The 19,761-nt window shown below is 34.7% G+C and overlaps 2 protein-coding genes and 1 long non-coding RNA gene across 3 annotated transcripts; 1 reads left to right on the top strand and 2 right to left on the bottom strand.

Moving 5' to 3' along the window:
- Positions 1 to 197: 197 nt before the first annotated feature.
- Positions 198 to 2,127, bottom strand: LOC143541916 (uncharacterized). Its single transcript, XR_013136828.1, has 4 exons — positions 2,024 to 2,127; positions 1,828 to 1,922; positions 1,713 to 1,756; positions 198 to 801 (listed from the first exon to the last, which is right to left on the bottom strand). It is a non-coding gene; the product is annotated as an uncharacterized LOC143541916 (long non-coding RNA).
- Positions 2,128 to 6,149: 4,022 nt separating this feature from the next.
- On the top strand, positions 6,150 to 11,006 carry LOC143541887 (exopolygalacturonase-like). Its single transcript, XM_077034582.1, has 7 exons — positions 6,150 to 6,434; positions 6,531 to 6,653; positions 8,176 to 8,383; positions 8,640 to 8,721; positions 9,402 to 9,510; positions 10,394 to 10,513; positions 10,599 to 11,006. The coding sequence occupies exons 1-7, from the start codon at positions 6,150 to 6,152 to the stop codon at positions 11,004 to 11,006; spliced, it is 1,335 nt and encodes a 444-aa protein (XP_076890697.1).
- Positions 11,007 to 12,102: 1,096 nt separating this feature from the next.
- On the bottom strand, positions 12,103 to 18,494 carry LOC143541917 (ATPase family AAA domain-containing protein At1g05910-like). Its single transcript, XM_077034601.1, has 10 exons — positions 18,060 to 18,494; positions 17,050 to 17,151; positions 15,139 to 16,959; positions 14,251 to 14,439; positions 14,028 to 14,170; positions 13,691 to 13,936; positions 13,412 to 13,598; positions 13,059 to 13,124; positions 12,730 to 12,973; positions 12,103 to 12,605 (listed from the first exon to the last, which is right to left on the bottom strand). The coding sequence occupies exons 1-10, from the start codon at positions 18,327 to 18,329 to the stop codon at positions 12,244 to 12,246; spliced, it is 3,630 nt and encodes a 1,209-aa protein (XP_076890716.1). The 5' UTR covers positions 18,330 to 18,494; the 3' UTR covers positions 12,103 to 12,243.
- Between the last annotated feature and the right edge of the window lie 1,267 nt (positions 18,495 to 19,761).

The raw sequence follows: 19,761 nt of genomic DNA on the forward strand, positions 1-19,761 counted from the left end.
AATCATTATTAAAAATTCATCTTTAATGGATTTAACACAAGGCTATGAATATGTATGAACACATTCATCTTTAATGGATTTAACACAAGGCTATGGATTTAAAAATTCATCTTTAATGAAAAACATAACAATGTACAGTTTTATTTCCAATTAGACTTCGGTGAATATTTTTAACATGGATGAACACATTTTGCCAGCCTAGACGAAACAGATAAGTGAATCTGTGCATCAAAATTAAAATACCATGAGCCGAAAGGAGAAAATAGGGGAGCTCCTCATAAAGTTTTAATAAAGAAATGCCATGTTACATTAGTTAAAACTATAACCATTTTGTCTTCTAAATTAGGTAAAAATTCACCGTCGATGCTATGCAAATCATATACGTTTTTAATAGAAAGCTGAGTTGAAAAAACAAAAACTTCCAACTCAACAACGCTAACATGTATACAACAATTAAGTAAGGAACATGTATTATAGTCATCCGAAACAAAACATTCGCAGTGGAACAGTTTAAAAATAAAGGACAGAAATGCCCCTGCAAACCACAACAAAATATTTAGTTGGTCATTCCCGCTGGTCACGTACGAACACGTAGCTCGTTCACCTCGACTCAGCACTGAGACCGGGCCCAAAACAGTTGAACCTGTCATCCCATTTGAAGTAATTGTTCTTGCAGCCACCATCTCTACTATTTGGTCGTCTTTTCTGGCATGTAATACATCCTATGCGAGTGTAAAAATCCTCGAATCGTACAACATATGTCCTCGAAATCAAACCCTTGCTTACCGGTTTTGTGAAGCTCTACAGAGATAAAAGATCCAAAGTTAAAGCTGCACTTTTAATATATTTAACAACTTGGGATATCTGCAACAACGAAAATAATATAATTATAAAATTATATTAGGACATATAAGATTAGCAACTAAGTTATTTAAAAATTGCTTATACAATATCAAATTTCTTTTAATTGACAAATAACTATAAGATTAGCAACTAAGTTATTTAAGATAAAAGTTTAACAAACAAACCATGTCCAAATAACTATTAGATTTACCATCAAAATTCTTAATAAAGTTAAGAGATTGCAGAGTTACTAATATGACAGATTTAAGTCAAATACATTCATTTTGATTCTCTTTAATGTTTAAATGATGGTAGACTTAAATAACATTTAACAGCCATAACATTATTAGCCCTTGATCCGATCATTCAATCGCTTGATTGCAAACACTGACTTGATTGCAGCTTTTAATACCATTAGTTGGATTAAGATGAAACATCGTAAGCATTCAGTCAGTGTTGGAACCGAATGGAAAAGGGAACGTTGTAGTCAACGAAGAACCTGCACATTGTAGTGTTTAATAGGTTTTTTTTTGTTTTCCAACTATGCCCTCACACATTGTATAAGATGTTCTTAACATGCCTTTGATTCATGCTTTATAATATATATAAACAGTATATAGTATAGCACCATAACAGGACTTGTATTAGTTTTAGGAGTTTACCCTTGTAGGATATAATACATATTTCATACACTCAAATATTCAGTTAGTGATATAATTATATCCTTTTAATAAACAGTTTATAAACGTGTCGTGTATTTGTTAACCCGTTAACACGATTAGTTAAACCATTTTGACCAGAACCCGTTTATGACCCGAGCTTTCGTGACTTTCAAAACACCATCTATCACGAGTAAAATAAAAATGTACCTTTAGAAACCTGCCCGTGAATCAGATGTTGTAAATATTGGAACCTACAAAAACACAAGAATACAGTTTAGCTAATGAATTGTTTTAATAATAAGATGCGTTAAATTATTAGTACCTGAAATTCCATGTATATTGGTGGCCTGGTCCATGACTTGTTTTCTGCAATAGTTGAAACCGATTCGTCTGCAGAAAGAGTTGATAACGATTGGCCTAGAAATTTATGTATTAACCGTTAAAAGTTAAATTTATCAATGGTGAACCTAAGAGGCATCAACAGGTTTAATAAAATTATTAGAAATGAAATGCAATACCAGATCAACAACATAATCATCAAACGATTTAGTCTGTGTTACAACACGGTGCTCCAATCATTCGAGCTACATACATGTGTTGTTTCAACCTACAACAAAATAAGATAAAAGGTTGAAATTTTGCATTCACACAGACTAAAATCAGAGGAAAATCAAATTGATAACCTGCACAGACTAAAATCAGAGGAAAATCAACTGTTAAACAATTATCAACACTGTAAAAAGTTAATTCAATTAATTATATATAATATCTTTTCTGAATTTATAACATCGGATTTTATTGCATAAAATATATACATATATATGATTTCTTACATGCATAGTTATCTCTTAATAATTTTTACACATGTTTTGGGAAATCATGTCTCTTAATTTTACCACTCCATGAATTATGATAAAGACAGAGAATTTTTATAATATAGATTTTTTAGTGATAGAAATAGCTTTAATTACCATTTTTACATTTCTCTATAAACATCATAACCGGTTTATAATATTTTCATTAACTCAAATCATTCTCTAGCTTTTAATAAACTCAAATCGTTCATTTTCTTTTCGTGCTCGACGATCATGGTAATTAGCTTTCTTAAGCATCTTCTTCGATTAGTTCTTTTGTTAATTAAGTTAAAATATTTAGATTAATTATTGATTGATTAATTAAGTACGTGTTGAATATTGTAGGCTACTTGCTCAGCAATTGCGGTTAAGTTTGTTCTCAGTCTCTTAACCGTCGTATTCATGGTTTTGTTGCAACCTCAAAGTTTGTTTACTACAAAGCAGTTGCATGTGATGTATGCGGTGTATGGAAACATACTCGGTGTGATGGTATTCCCAACTGTGACGTTGTGCCTACACGGTTCGTTTGCTATACGTGTGGTGGTGGTGATGGTGATATTTTGGATGCGGCTAAGAATTCAAGTGGCTGATTTTGTACCGTCCTTGGTGTCTTAATGTTAGCTTTTTGCGGTTTTGTGTTATTTTGGTGTATGGGGTTGTGAAGGAAAATAGTGTAAATACTTGTACTTTGAATTAGCCTCTAAAATAAAACACTCAACTGATCTTATCATATGTTGGATATTTAGTCTAGGTTATTTGTGGAATTGGATTGTATATAAAATGATTGAGGCCCAAGTATTGAAGAACGTGTCATGTTGTATTTGGAGGCCTAAGATCGTGCTTCCAAAGGTGGCCCACGAAAATGGGCATAACTTGGCCCACGAAGCTCAGTTTCAAGCCCATTACCAGTCAAATCGAAGCTTAAGACGAGGAGCAAATTGTGGCAAACGCCTACGGCGGTTTGGCCCTGTTTGAAGCCCAAAAATGCCTCCTAAATAAAGTTATGAGCCTTTTTATATTTTTTTGTCGGTTTTCGCATTTTTCTTTTTGGATTTGTGTTTGGCCCATGGCCTTTTTTGGGCCCATTTCGTATTAGAAATCTATTTATATGTTTCTTATGTAATTTGGAGAGACAGACTTAAATTTGATTAATAAATATTTTCTTTTTGTTTTCCCTAGCCTTTTGGGTGGGACTTGAGAGTTTGGAAGTTCAACACGGGTTTTCATAGAATCAACGTGTTTTGATCTTCATTTTCATTTTACCGCTGCATCATAAAAGGAGCATTATTATTATTATTATTATTATTATTATTATTATTATTATATAACTGTAAAAAGTTTCATGGAGAGTAGTCAGAAGATAGATGTAGAATAAACCTTATATATTATTATTCATGCATACCATACTAGTTTTGATTTGATTATAGAGGTGGTGATTAGGCAACCCCTGAATTCATGATAGTAAAAATTCTGTCTAAACGTTGATTAATTGCTATTTGGTCAAAACAAAAATTTTATATATAAAAGGTATGCATACGTATATATGAAATTCACATATAAATTTCAATTCGATTAATCCATGTTATTCCTGATTAATCGTTAGTCTCCTACTCCATCCTTAATTTTTCTTGTAATATGCTTTCCATAATCCTTTGAAGTTGTGGACCCAAGCAACAAGTTTCTACCTTCATGGTTTTGTTGAACCACTCCAATACATTAACATACTTTACATTCGTTTTGTGGCCATTGCATTCCATAAGTTATTTCTTACAACATTCTTGTAAAATTCTCTTAACACACATAAGTATACTTCGAATAGCTTAACTATTTCGTCATATACAAGATTGGGTATGCCGTTGGTTTCATGTACGTTTTCCGTTGTTCTTGCTAATGTTTGAAGTTTGTATACATCTTATTATTGATTGTTTGGATTCTGATTCGTATCCGCTTTAAATTTTATTTTATTTTTTTATTTTTGGGTAAATGGGCATTGCGCGGCAAAATATTTAAAAAGTATAGCTAGATAAGAGTCCTAACCAAACACAACCCCTACTTGTATAAAAGAGTAAAGTAGACACAATTGTCTTTAAAGAAAGCATATCAAGTAGTACTCAAAATTAACCCTTAAATAGACCATCCACATCCAACTCAAATGTACATGCTTTATCAACATGTTTAATTGATTAATGTGAACCCATATATTTGGGGTTTCCCTAGCATTAAATTAAATACATAAGCTTAACAAGCTGCTTCTTTGCAACCCAAAGCACATCAATAACCACAAAAATCGATCCGGGTCAAGGCCGAGTTTCGATGCATTTGAATGCCCTATCTTCACTCATCAAACAATCAATAATCACATTTTCTTTGTGTGTCCGTTATACCATTATCTTTATTCAAAACTTCTTGCGTTGGAATCATATTCATCTCCGCGCGTTAAGCAAATTTTATCTTTGGTTTTTTTTATTTTTACTAAATACTTATGACTAATTCTTAAATTTAGAAATTTGTTTCTTTCTTACAAACTAAAAAATAGCTAGCGAAAAACACCTATCTTCCTTTCATTACGGTATTTCTGAACAAGTTCATGGATAAAAGGTTTCAAGGTTTTGACGATATTGATGCTAGTGACGATATTCTTGATATGGAGCCGAAACTGCTAACTAGTATTAATGTCTCCTTTATATCACCCTTCATTTCGTCTGAAGATGAAGACCTCCTTTATATCACCCTTCATTTCGAATTAGCAAAAGCAATGTCTCCTTGCATAATATGGGTTCAAAACCTTCATGATCTGGATATGAATAAGTCAAATAATGCAAGGTCTTCCAAAAGTGGAACATGTGTTAGAAGTGTGTTCGATTGATTCAATATCGATGAATCTCGAAAAGAGGATTGAGGGTTGGAATAATGTATAACAAGAATTCTTGGAATTCCTTGGGCATTCTTTATTGGTGTTGAGCTAACTATAGTGCAAAGTCATATCTCTTTGGTTAATAAGGTCCAAAAAGTTTATCGATCCCATAGGTAGGCATATAGAAATTATTGTACGTCAAATAACATGAAAAGTGTTGGTTTTAGAAGATGAAATGTCTAATGTTATGGCACATTAGACTTTTATAACGTGAAACGTCACTAAACAACATGAAACATAAATAGAACTAGTGGAATCAAACCCGTGTGTTGTGGCGTACATGAGCTTTTTCAGTTTTGGTTTACTCGCTATAGCAAATGAAAGATACCCTTGCAATATGACCAAATATCTATTAGATGTTTTATGTCCTTTAAAAAGTATATGAGGTTTGAATTCATTTGATTATGTGATGGTAGCTTCATAAGGTTAATAAATAAGCAATTAAGAGGTAGAGATTGATTTCCAAGTATGGAGAATTGGTTAATAAAGAGTGGTGTATAAGTAACATTGGCATGGAAGAGGTGGCCAAAACGAGACAACTAAACCCGAAAAAAAGAAAGACGAGAAGGGATTTGAAGCAAGTGGAGGCGGAGATAGATGATCGGAGAAGGGTTGATCTTAAACAAAAGGGAGGTTAAAAGGGGATATAGACGGAGATGAAAACACTTCGTTTTTTCATGGAATAGTGAATGTTAATATTAGAAGCTCGAGGTTGAGCCTAATTTAATCAAAGGTGAGATTTTGAAATTCGTTGCAAACACATTTGTATACGAATGCATATCAGAACAGGGTTTCTAGTAGAAACCTTGTTCTGATATACATTCCCTTGTAGACCGTGGTTAAGGAATAATCGCTTTGCTAGGTTGAATCATCAATATGGAGGAAACAAAAGAGGCGCTAGGGGCTTTAAGGGGAAGGAAGGTACAAGGATCACATGGATCATCTTCTAAGGAAGCTCGAGAAGTTTTAAAAGAAGACGTCTCTGGTTTCGTGAAGGGGTTTGGGTACAAAAGCTCAGCAGTTGCGATTACATTCGTTCTTAGTCTCGCAACCATCGGATTCATGGTTTTGTTTCGACCTCGGAATTTGATTACCACTAGTCCTACAAAAGAGTTTGATGTAAATGAAGTTGGACTTTTGGGAGAAACTAGTGATACTTTGGTAATTAACTAATAACTAATGAATTCCATTTTTGTTCAAATTTAAGTACATATGTACACATTAGTTTCATGTTTTAATAATGTATGTATCTGACAGGAAACTAAATGGAACAATGCATGTGCTTCTGGCTCAGGTAAATTTGTGTTATCCACAGGCAACTCCCCAATAGGGCCGTTGACTTTTAGAGGTCCATGCAAAGGTGACAAGATGGAGGTTGATGTAAGTAAACATTACTTAAAAAATTCAACAATATGTTCATTTTACAATATATATATATATATATATATATATATATATATATATATATATATATATATATATATATCAAATGATCATCTTATATTCTTCGGTTCCGACGGTTTATACATGTTAGACGTTGGTATGTAGACCTATAACAAGCAGCCACGTGTACAAAAGTTATTTTGGGTACAATTTTTTGTGAGATCCAACGGACTTTTTGTGAGTTCTGACGAAATTTTTTGTGAGTTGCAACCTAATTAACTTTTAGTTCCAATGGAATTAAATTTAAGTTCCAACGGAATTATTTGTGATTCCGTCTGAATTATTGTTGTTAGTTCTGACCGTATTATATGTGAGTTTCGACATGATTTCATTTAAAAATTTATTACAACATATTTTATTTTACACGTGGCTTCTTATATAATAGGCTGATGTAGAGTACATTCACCTGACATATTTAAACAGTCAGGTCCGGCAGATTTGGGAGAGACATTGAAGGAATTGTAAGATCAAATAGACATTCGTCTTAACTTCTTGTGACAAAATGAACGTTTTAGTGATTTTCGCTTATATATATTCCATTTGTATATGAAAAACAGTATATATATATATATATATATATATATATCTTCATGGTTATATATGCTAATAGGTCATTGGGACCGTTATGGCCATACCGAAGAATGCTTGGCCGTCTAACTTCGATACATGGATTAGTTTTCACAACGTCGAAAATCTTCATATAAGTGGTTCCGGTGGAAAATTTGATGGGCAAGGGTCGGGTTGGTGGAACACATGCCAGAAGGTATTAATTAAGTAGTTAATTAAGGTGATTATAATTAACTAAACAAAAATCATCGATTATTATCTAACCATGAATGTTGATCTTTTCCAGACATTGCCTAACACATGCGAAAAGAATCCCACTGTAAGTGATTACACATGTGTACGTTTGTTTATTATCCTGTAGGTCTGTAAACGAACACAAATAAAATCGGTAGAGTCTAGAGATTGAAACCGGTGTATTCATCAATGTGAATAATGAAAGCATATAAATGAATCGAACAAACACGGACACTTAATCGAACAAATATCTATGTTCATGTCCGTTTATTTAAAAAATGAACATTTGTGTTTGTTCATATTCGTTTGTCTAAAATCTGAACGAACATAACTGAACAAAGGTAAACGAACATATATGAACAAATGTAAATGAATACAAACAAACATAAACGAACATAAATGAAAACACTTAAATTAACACTCATCCAGATAATATTTAATTATTTTCTATTAATACATAAATAAACAGACACAAACGAACATATATAAACGAACGTTCATGAACATAAATGAATAAACGGAACATATGTTCATGTTCGTTAGTTTATTAAATAAACGAACTTCTCGTCGAACAGTTTACCGAACCTTCGGTTCATTTACAGAGCTACCTACATATGTAACATGAACATCTATAGTAAATTTTATCTTTTTCATGTAGGCGTTAGCGTTTCATAATTGTCCCGGGTTGTTTTTGGACCGAGTGACCTCAACAAACAGTCAAAGAAATCATCTATCTAAAAATGCTTGCGACGATGGTACCATCAATGGCATCATTGTAATCGCAGACAAAGATAGTCCTAACACTGATGGCATCGATATTACAGCAACTAATGGACTTAATATTGTGGGTGGAAACATTGGGACTGGTACTATTTATATAGGATTTGAATCAAATACAAATTAAATTAATGTGCTAACTGTGAAAATCAAGTAGTGTAATTATATATACAACATAGTGTAATTATAGTGTAGTGTAATTACAACATATTGTAATCACACTATGATATAATTACATAATTACATTACTTGTATATATAATCGCTACTTGATCCTCACATTTAGCAAGTTAATTTAATTTGAAAAACTATTTATTGCAACAAATAATTTATAATTAACTTTTAGGTGATGATTGCATTGCAATCAATGCTGGTAGTTTCAATATCAACATTACTGATCTGCATTGTGGCCCTGGCCATGGCATAAGGTTCTTTTTATCACACTTATAAGTTTATAAATTTACTAATTATCTATTAATGTTAATTAATTATTGTGTATTGACTTTTATTAATCATAACTATTATCTTTTGGTTATTTTCGGTTGGAACTAAAGAATCGGCTGCTCATGGTCCTAACTTTTAACATATTTGTTCCCAACGGTCCGCGACTAACAGAATTCTAACGTCGTTGCTCGTAGGTTGTTGAAAAAACGATTTTGGCCAGTAAAATCACATTTTTTGATGGTAAACTCAACCTGAACACCACCAACTGATTCACGACCAAACCAACCACTACCATTTGAGCATCACCAATCAATTCCGACGATGGTTCTAGGGTTCCGGCGACCTCAATAATTGGGTATTTTGCTAGAAAAAGTTTTCTAAAGGTTCGATCTAAGGTTACAAAGATGTTTGGGACAAAAATGTGAGTTTTCCTGTCAAAAACGTTTTTTCCGGTAACCTGCAAGTAACGCCGTTAGGATTATATTAGTTGCGGACTGTTGCAAACAAATACGTTAAAAGTTGGGACTATCAGTAGCCAATTCGTTAGTTGGGACCAGCATTAACCAAAAGATGATAGTTAGGATTAATAAAACCAATACACCATTAAATAATTATGTTGAATTGCTGATTATTATTATTAATTAATATTATATCTTTCTTCAAGTGTTGGAAGCTTAGGAAGGCACAATGCAAGAGAATATGCAGGTAGTATTAGGGTCATCGGTGCAACCTTCACCAATACGCAAAACGGAGTTCGGGTCAAAATAGTGCCGGTACATATTCGTTAAATATATAGGGTTTGGATCAAATATAAATGAAATTAGTGTGTTAATTGTGAGAAACAAGTAGAGTAATTATGTGATTATGTAATTACGTCATATAATAAGTACATAATTATTCTATGATGTAATTACATAATTACTCTACTTGATTCTCACAGTTAACACGTTAATTTTATTTATACATTAACTTTCCCCTAAATAAGTAAATTTTATGTTTACATTTATTTAATTAAGGGTAAAGTTAAAATACAAAGGAAGACGAAAATGAGAAGTGTTAGAATGATTTGTGGTCACACAAAAAACCCCTCAACAAAAAATAATTAAAAAATCGTAACTCAAAATGTAAATAAAAACTAAAAAAATCCAAAATGTTTCTCACGTCATTCGCGTTCCAAAAAAACATTGACGAAAACACAATGTCGAAAAAAAGACACAATGCCGAAAATGAACAAACAACTCAATGATAAATCAAAAAAGACACAATAGGTCGCAAAATGTAACACAATGTCGAACAAAATATAACATAATTTTGAGTAATATATAACAATATCAAGAAAAAAAGACACCATGTCAAGAAAAAAAGACACAATCAATGACGAAAATAAACATAAAACACAATGATAATAAAAAGACACATTGATGTTTTTTTCTCAACATTGTGTCTATTTCGAGTGGGTTTTTTTTGGAACGAGGGAGACGATGGAAAATTTTTTGCACTTTTACATTTATCATTTTTTTAATTAAATTTTGAGTTATGATTTTTTTATTAATTTTTCATTATTTTTTAAGGGGTTTTTTTTTCTATAAATCATTCGCATCCTTCTCATTGTTGTCCCTCTTTGTAGAATAACTTACTAATTGTTGTATTTTTCAGGGAGGATCGGGCTCTGCAAGCGAAATAACATTTAGTAACATAGAAATGACGAATGTACAAAATCCGATCATAGTCACTCACTTTTATTGCCCTCATCAAAAATGCGATAAGGATGAGAAGGTATGTAGATATATTTCTTACTACATTTACATTAATATTTGTATTTGGTTTTGTCAATTTTTTTTTGTTTTTTAAAATTAAACAGCCAATTTCAATGGTTCAAATTAAAGATGTGACCTTTTATGATATCCATGGGACTTGTACATCCGAAGATGCGATCAACATTCACTGCGCTAAGAATCCGGATGGTTGCGTTGGCATTACTCTCGATAAAATCAATATAAATCCTGCCAACCCGTCTGGCAAGGTTGGATCAATATGCAAAAACGTTAACGTTAGTTTAATTCCACCCGTGATTCCTAGTGTGAACTGTGTTCAAACACCTGATGAAGACAATCGTGTACCAAGCTTAATTGATAAAGTGCCGTGTGATGACAATCAAATACCAAGCTTAACCAATGTAGTGTCGTGTTATGACAATCGAGTACCAAGCTTAACCGATGCAGTGCCGTGTGATGACAACTACGACAAATTCCAAACCGCAACAAGCTAGCTCAAAGTATTGATTTTAAGTTGTATAACTTATAGACTAAAATTAAATATTTTTATTTTCTTTTTATGTAGTAGACTGATGAATAGCATTCTATTTTATCTAGATGAAGTCAAAACAATCACTTTTATACATGCTTTGTGAATATCTTATTGAAGATATAAATAAATAATAGTCTCTTATTATATTATATTAATTGGTGACATGGTGTAGACAGTGTTGCAAAAATCGTTTCGCTAATCGAGCGGTGAGGTGGGGACTAGCGATTAATCAGGATTAATCAAGATTAATCGGGATTAATCCGATCGGACGTTAATGTAAATTTTTCAGTTTTATATATACACGCACACATTTTTATATATAATTTCCAGCTTTATACATACACAAACAAATTTTGGCCGAAAATTGATTGGAATCTCGTGGGAAACCGCTGGTTTTGCTGGAATCTCGTCGGAAACCTCGGATTTGGTCAGAATCTCGCCGGAAAGAGCTGATTTTGGTTGGAATCTCGCCGGACCGTTGATTTTGGCCGGATTTGACCGTTGACCGATTAATTGGCCGACTAGCTCAAAATTAATCAACGAAGTGGGGACTAACGATTAATCGGGGATTAATCAGTCTTTAGTCGGGAGTTTTTGCAACACTGGGTGTAGGGTACTACTTCAAAGTTGTTATTGTTATTATGTTTTGTTTTTTGAAAACTTTGGAGTGCAAATGAGGCAAGCCGTCGTCAAGCTAGAATCGATAAAAAACTCAAAACAAGTAAAACTTTATCAAGCTCAAGCTTAAAATAAATCTACTTCATTATCGAGCCCAAGCTCAAGTCTTGTATATTCTTTTTTTAACACTTTCAAACTATATATTCATTTCACACTGCATATTTAGCCAAGCTTTGGTATAATTTAAGATACCACACTAAGGCTAAGCAAAAAACTAGCAAAAACATATACTAGTTTTTATTCTCTAAAATATATAAAATATTGTATAAAGTAATTAATAAATAACGAGCCGAGCCCGAGCTTGAAAAAACAAGTTGAGTTTTCGAAAAAGAGCTCGAAACAAGTCAAGCTCGAGTTGTTGTAAGTCAAAACGAGCCGAGTGCTAACACCATAAATAAAGTGAAACCATCTTCCGGATTGGCTTTAAACTAGATTCTACCCAAATCCTTTAAAATTTAAAATTCCATGTCAAAACAAGCATAATCTATCCATCAAGAAATTTATAAAAAAAATGATTCCCTTTAAAAATTAGCCTCGTTTTCCGCAAATCCGAGGAGAAAGTTTGAAACCGAGGACTTGAGATTGTCGGGTTCAACATTCTTCAACTCGAAAACTCCTTTCACGATTCGGGTATACAGCCTTTCTAGCTCGGGAATACCATAATCAACTGTCCGCTCCAACAAAAGCTTCTTAGCAGATTCAACTTTGCTGTCACTCACAGCATCCACCATGATTGTATCTTCGGATTTTGACTCGTTAGCCTCGTCGGCAATAGTGTTGACTTCTACGCAACCCGGAGACGAGCTTTGACCAGGGTTTGTATCATCTTGATCTTCACCTGCTGGTTCTTGAGCCTGAACAGGTCCTTCATCAGCCGTTGATGCTGAAAATTCAAATCACAGATTAAATAATAATAATAATAATAATAATAATAACAATAATAATAAGAATAAGAATAAGAATAATAATATCCATAAATCTAACTTCCTGATTAATATTTTTGACACCTGTATGTGAAGGATCAACATTCTTTTTGGGGCGTTTTAGTGCTTCATAGCTCTGATCTAAATTAACTTCTGGCTGGACGTGACGAAGGCGTGCACTAGCTCGAGTCATAGTTGCCATCACCGGAACATTCTGGAAAGAAGATCCCGCTACATCTTCAGGCAAAGACACAGGACCACCGTTTTCAGCAATCTTTTCACAGAAAGCGACCAACGCAGGGTCCATCTGGGATAACATTCCATGCACCTATACAAAACAAATACTAACGTAAACAAAGACAACCGTGTAACTTTATATTTTTAAGTTTACTTCTATTGAAAAAATGACATACCGAATCTCGAAGTTCATATGCTCTACTGACAATCCTAGATCCATTGTAATCGTCCCTGTTATATATCTGCATCGACAATGAAAAGCATTACAAAAGATTTTAAAATTTTTAAAATGTGTACGCCTGTAAATGTACCCTTGCACTGTTTGGCAGGAAGCCAGGAATGCGTTCATTTATTGGATTAATGAGCAAACATAAACAAACACAAACAAGAAAACCACATTCATTTAATGGCCCGTGTTCAATAGTTTGTTTGGTTAAAGTTAAACAAACGAACAAGGACATGCTCCTTAAATGTCCATTCGGTTTGCTTAAGACCTAAAAAAATGTACACTTTAGGAAGGGATACGAACCTTTGCATTTGCCAAAATGAGATCAAAATCTTCTAAAAACAACTTGCAAGTAATATATTTTCCAGCATCGACACGTTGTAGAAGAGTAGCCATATCCATAGGGTTTTGAATAACCGCATGATAATTTGGGGCATCTTCATCCAACACAGGGTAGTGAAACGCACTGAAACGTTTATCATACAAAACCCTGCCCCAATAAAAAAGTACCACCTTTATTACACATGTTACAAGTCCACCAAAACACAATATAATAACAAACACAACAAAAATAAAACTTACCTGTTGCAAATGTCACGTAGGCACATTCTGAGTCTACGAAGAGCATGGCCCTCAGCTTCTGCTTTAGCTTTTAGTTCAGAGACTTTTGGACCCGTGTCAACCGTTGGTGCCTTGCTGAGTTCAGGAACCGCGGTTGACTTTTGGGACTTGTTTTTGGCTCCCTCTGATGATATTGACAAAGCAGCTTCAATCAGACGGTCAAAAAACATACTTCTATCTTCCATTAACGGTTTGTCCATCTGGTAGCTGTTTTAGATACATAAATGAAGGTATTATTAGCTATGTACTATAACAAAAGACATTTTAGAAACAGTAGCAGAATAATAACCGAACATACATGTTACGTGAAGGGAATACAGAAGACAGGTCCCCATCAAGCTCGTCAAGACAAACTGAAGATGTTCCAAGCAGTAATATTGGAGAATCTGATGGTAACTCTGCTAATAATGTCAAGAGCACAGCTCTAAGTTGCTCATGTGCCTGAGTTCACATGAAAGTTAAATTTGTTTTAAAAGCAGTAAGAATGAAAGAATGTATAGATACGTGCACAGTACACATACGTTTTCCCACCAAAGATGAAATTGAGGTAAATACAATATTGAAGGTGTAGTTCTTCTTGCTTCACCAAACACATGTACCAAAGCTTCCTCTGGGGTTTTAGCACTCGCGTCAGAAAGAAGAGAAGCAAGACCTAGAGAATGAACCGGAAACTTTTCTAGTTCATGTAAGATGGCGGGTCCCAAGTGATCCTGAAAAAAAAGTACTTGTGAATTCAGTTATAATCACATTTAACAGATAACAGATATAGAGGTGACAAATGGGCAAGTCAGGTAACAAGTCAAAATGGGTAGTTCAGGCACATGTCATGTTGGGTTGACCGGAAAGAAGAAATGAAAGACCTAGAGATGATAATGACTTGTTTAAAGGGGTGTTTGGGATTCCTTATTTTCATTAACTTATAAACTTTTTGAAAAGTTAATAAGGTATATAAGGTGTTTGGCAAACCATAAGGCCTTATGGATTTTAGCTTATGGAAAAGGCAAAATAAAAGGGTTTTGAAAAGTTAGGAATCTCTAACTTATTAACTTAATGGGTTTGATTTACCTATTACACCCCTCTAATACTCAAAACCCATAACACTCTTTTAAAAAAGAGTGTCCATTTTAGTCATTTTGGTTTCCCCAACACATAAGCTAATCCAAACACTTTTTTACAAACTTCTTTTAAAAAATTCATCAGTTTATAAGTCCTTTTAGCAAAAAGTCCTTTTGCACTTAAATAAGCAATTCCAAACACACCCTAAATGTTCGTGTTTGATTTTAGTTGAAGTTAACTTAACCTCATTTTTGTTCGTGCGGCTCGTTTACAGGCCTACATAAAACATCACCCAAAGCAACCCCTTTACGACGCGTAGGAATATAAAAATCTGAATCTAAAGAAACCCTTACCAGTCCGGAACCTTCCAAGCCACACAACAAAAGGCGAGGTCTGTATACAAGAGGAAGAGCAAAACCGCAAACAAGCATAGAAAACTTCTTGGATTCAGATGAAATATCAAGAGCAGGAAAAATATCATATATAGCACTCATTGCCTTCTGAAGATGTCTTTGTAAACACGGTGCAACAACTGGAGATAATGGTCTAGAATGAACAATCGAGCCTCTATGTGCAGCTGGAGTTATTGTTGACATGGCTTCCATAAAATGTTTCTTTTCCACTTCAACCGATTCAACATCTATCAGAAACTTATCATCACTGGTATAAACCTGAGGGTATTTTTCACGAAAAGCCTGAATCGCAGCTTCGGTACAAAGAGCTTTCAAATCAGCACCACAGTAGCCTACACAGCTAGCAGCAAGCTCTAATCTTAACTCCTTCAATGGTGGTCGTTTCCATTTTCGAGTATGAATGTCTAAAATCTCAGCACGTGCGTCAAAACCAGGTAACTGAAATGTAAACTCACGATCGAATCTACCAGGGCGCCTTAATGCTCCATCAATGGCGTCAATTCGGTTGGTTGCACCGATTAAAACCACCTGACCCCGTGAATCTAGACCGTCCATTAAAGCAAGTAGTGTTGAAACAATGGAGTTATGAATTTGTTCCTGCTTACTTGACCTAACAGGGGCAAGACCGTCAATTTCATCAAAGAAAATAATAGAAGGCTGGTTTCTTTGAGCTTCTTCAAATAGCATCTTTAACTGTCTTTCAGCTTCACCTACCCATTTGCTAAGCACATCAGCACCTTTCCTCATATAGAAACTTACTTTCTGTCCAGCTTTTGAAGCAGCACAAGCTAATGCCCGTGCGATTAGTGTTTTCCCAGTGCCAGGGGGGCCACATAACAACACTCCTCTCGGAGGAGTTATATGATAACTAGCAAAAAAATCAGGATAGAGTAATGGAAAAAAGACCATTTCTTTCAAGGCATCAATATAGCCCGAAAGACCTCCTATGTCATCGAAACTTACACTCTCATCAACCTGTAAAGGTTGAATGTCGGCCCCGCCTTTGGAACTGGGGCCCGCGGTTTGAACACCAGAAGCCAGGTTAGCCAAAACATCTCCCTGATGACCCCAACCAGATGCAGCAATGTTTAGCCCCCAAGCCGATGACCCGTGCATATCAGGTCCAGATAAAAGCCATGGTGGTGCACCAGACCGGCTCGAGCCTCTTGACCATGGCATAGGCATAGCTTGATCCAGCTCATCAACAAGAAGTGAATCATCAGAGTCATCAGCACGTGATATCCGATGGCGTTTATGAACTCGAGACCCACCTCTTCTAACATCCCTACTGTGCTTTGTACCTTGTTGAAGTACCCTTCTTGGAGATCTTGGTCTTTGTTTACCTTCTTCAATGGATAACCGCCTGACCTCGGCCCGGTTTCTGAGATCATATCTTCTTCTACCATCTTGTTCTTCGACATCTTCATCATCACCATCTTCTTCGCCTTCATCGTCTTCTTCTTCACCTTCCCCTTCCCCTTCACCTTCACCTTCATCATCACCATCACCCACAGCACCGCCCTCCTCGCTTTCATCATCATTATCCTCAATCTCATTGCCATTTTCTGTTACATTTTGGCCATTATTATCCTCATAAGTATCTCCATCATCCTCCGATTCAAGAATTAGTTTCCTTGAATCTGTATTAGAACGACGAGGACGAAGCCCATCACGACGTGGTCTCAATCCTTCACGTGATGAAAACTTCTGTCTACCACTGCCAGAATTCCGGTTTCTAGAATGCCGGTACTCCCGATGATCCTGAAAAAATGTGCATTGTTTTCTAAACCATCAAAAATACTCATCTCCAAAGGCATGTAGAAGACTTATAAACCAATATTAGAAACTCACCATTAAGTCCCCATCCTCTGATCCGGAAGTTTCGTCTGTGTAGCTATCAAGATTTGAAGGAACTTTACGTTGTCTTGTGGAGCGTCGAAGTGCTGTATCGGACTGTAATAGCAATAGACACGGATTACAAAAAAGGAAAGAAAGCATAAAATTTAGTTTCTGAATTTATCATGGCGATCAGAATTATTGTATACTGAATGAAGTCGGTTGGCTTTTAAGGTTACTAAGATTCAAGTTTTGTTATCTAAATTAGGTAAACTGAAACAGAACAAGATATACAGCCAAACAATTAACCGAATTACTATCGAACTATTCTATGGATTGCCTCCTTTCATGATTTGGCCATGTATCTATTATCTTAAATATTTATCTTGTGTGATCCATGCAATAAGCCCTATATTTGGTGTGTGCAAAATGGCATCTTCTAAGGTCTACCTGCACACACCATGTGCAAACAGGTTGCGTGTGATGTGGATAGCTGAGACTATAAATGACTGACGTGCCATACACTATGAATATAACTATATAACTCATGCTATCCTACTCATATTACCGCTGCCATTTATTATTCTGATAAAATCATCTAGCGCTCATTCAGTTCAAAACGCATAGTATAACATAAACTAACACTAAATCACTAAACAATCAAACACTAAACCGCTACCGATTTATTATTCTGATAAAATCATCTAGAGCTCATTCAGTTCAAAATGATTATAACAACATAAACTGACACTATAAAAACTTATAAACAATCAAACTATAAACCAAAAACGCTACCGAATTATTATTCTGATAAAATCATCTAGAGCTCATTCAGTTCAAAATGCATATAATAACATAAACTAACACTAAATAACTCAACAGTCAAACAATAAACTGAAACCGCTACCGAATTATTATTCTGATAAAATAATCTAGAGCTCATTCAGTTCAAACTTCAAAATGCATATAATAACATAAACTAACACTAAAATCACTTGGAAAATGAAACAAGCCGAAACCGGTACCGAATTATTAATATTATTATTATTATTCTGTTTACTGCCTCCTCCTCCTTCCAAGTTCTTCGCAATCTCAGCAGCCGAAACCCTAGCTTTCTTCGTCTTCCTACGCTTCATACTCCTGGCCTTATTCCGGTTCATCGTATGCACATACCGATTGTACACCTTCGGCCGTGTACGGAGCCTATCACTCGTCCGAACCGGTCTCGGTGACGATACTACACCGGCGTCCACGTCGGCTTCGGCTCCGGCGTCAACTGATTGCTTTGAAACCATAATTTGATTCAATTTGATTGGATTTTGATTGAATTTGATCAGCTCATTGTGGAGAGTTTGAAATGTGAGGGTTAGGGCTTGTAATTTGGGGTTTTGGGTTTATATTATTAGTTTCGATAAAAAGGCGTAATTGGTCCCTCTAGTCATTTTATTTTTGTTTTTGTTTTTGTTTTTGTTTTGTTTTGTTTTATTCCGTCCCGAGCTTCTGGGCTCGAACCTTGCTGTTGTCGGCATTTCTCTTGATAGGAAAGTGAGATGGGTTTACGTAGGGATGAACAAATTCAGTACCGAATCGATACCAAAGTTTTGAGTTTTGGGATCGGTATGTATCGGTATTTCCCGGATTTTTACCTTCAATACCGGTACCAATACCAAGAATTTGTGATTTTCAGGATCGGGATTTTCGGTACCGGTATGGTACAGATCTCATCCCTAGTTTTACGAGTTATAATTGGCTTTCTTTTCGAATGGTCTGACTAGGGATGAGATCGGTACCGTACCAGTTCCGAAAATCGCACCTTTTCGATATCGGAAATCGAAATGTATTTACGGTTTTGTATCGCAAAATTCCGTATCGAGCTGTATCGGTACCGAAAATTCAAAACTTGGTACCGGATTCGGTACTGGTTACGAATTTGATCATCCCTGTATCTGACACCATCCTTGAATGTCAAACTAACAATGGATGGTTATACCTTGGCTATGAAGAGGTATGCCGTTAATCCCGAATACCGAATACGTCAATGTTCAAATAAAATCAGTACATTAAAAACTATTGGACCTTTACAAATAGAAAAATAAATACTAATAATAATAATAATGTTCTAACATTTAACACTTATAAAAAGACCAACTTCATATATTGTATTCTTAGGCAAAACCTAATCATTCATGTAATCAAACTTCAAATGACTAAAGTCAAGTGTAATATAAAAGTTCCACATTCCAAAATCGTATGCCCCGGTTCATACTTTCCTTATGATTTCGAGTATAAGCCATAAACCTAACCATCGGGTTTAATTTAGAAATTTCTAACAAAACAATGGAACAAATTTAAAAAACCAGCCGTAAAATTCAACGATGACCAATTTTGACGGTTCCAGCACGAGATAGGTATGACATATCATCAATCTTTACATAATCAAATACATTAAATGTTAAAGATAACTAACCTCAAACTAATTAATAATTATACAAAATTGTAAAAGCTATCAATTACCATTATCAATATTTGTTATTATCTTGACATTCCATCTCCGCTTTAAATCCTCCCCATATAACCTTTGAGTGCCTATAGCGGAGAAAACAATGCGATTAAGCAATTATTTATTATAAATACAAATTATTATATTTCATTAAAAATAGTGTTTATATCGATACGGAAGGTAAATGGGTAACTAGATGAGTTGCTAACCCTTTTTGAATAGCAAAA

The sequence above is a fragment of the Bidens hawaiensis genome, unplaced genomic scaffold (genome assembly GCF_021521415.1).
Source record: "Bidens hawaiensis isolate Kalapana, Puna unplaced genomic scaffold, B.hawaiensis_p1.1 tig00012724_1, whole genome shotgun sequence".
Taxonomy (NCBI): Eukaryota; Viridiplantae; Streptophyta; class Magnoliopsida; order Asterales; family Asteraceae; genus Bidens; species Bidens hawaiensis.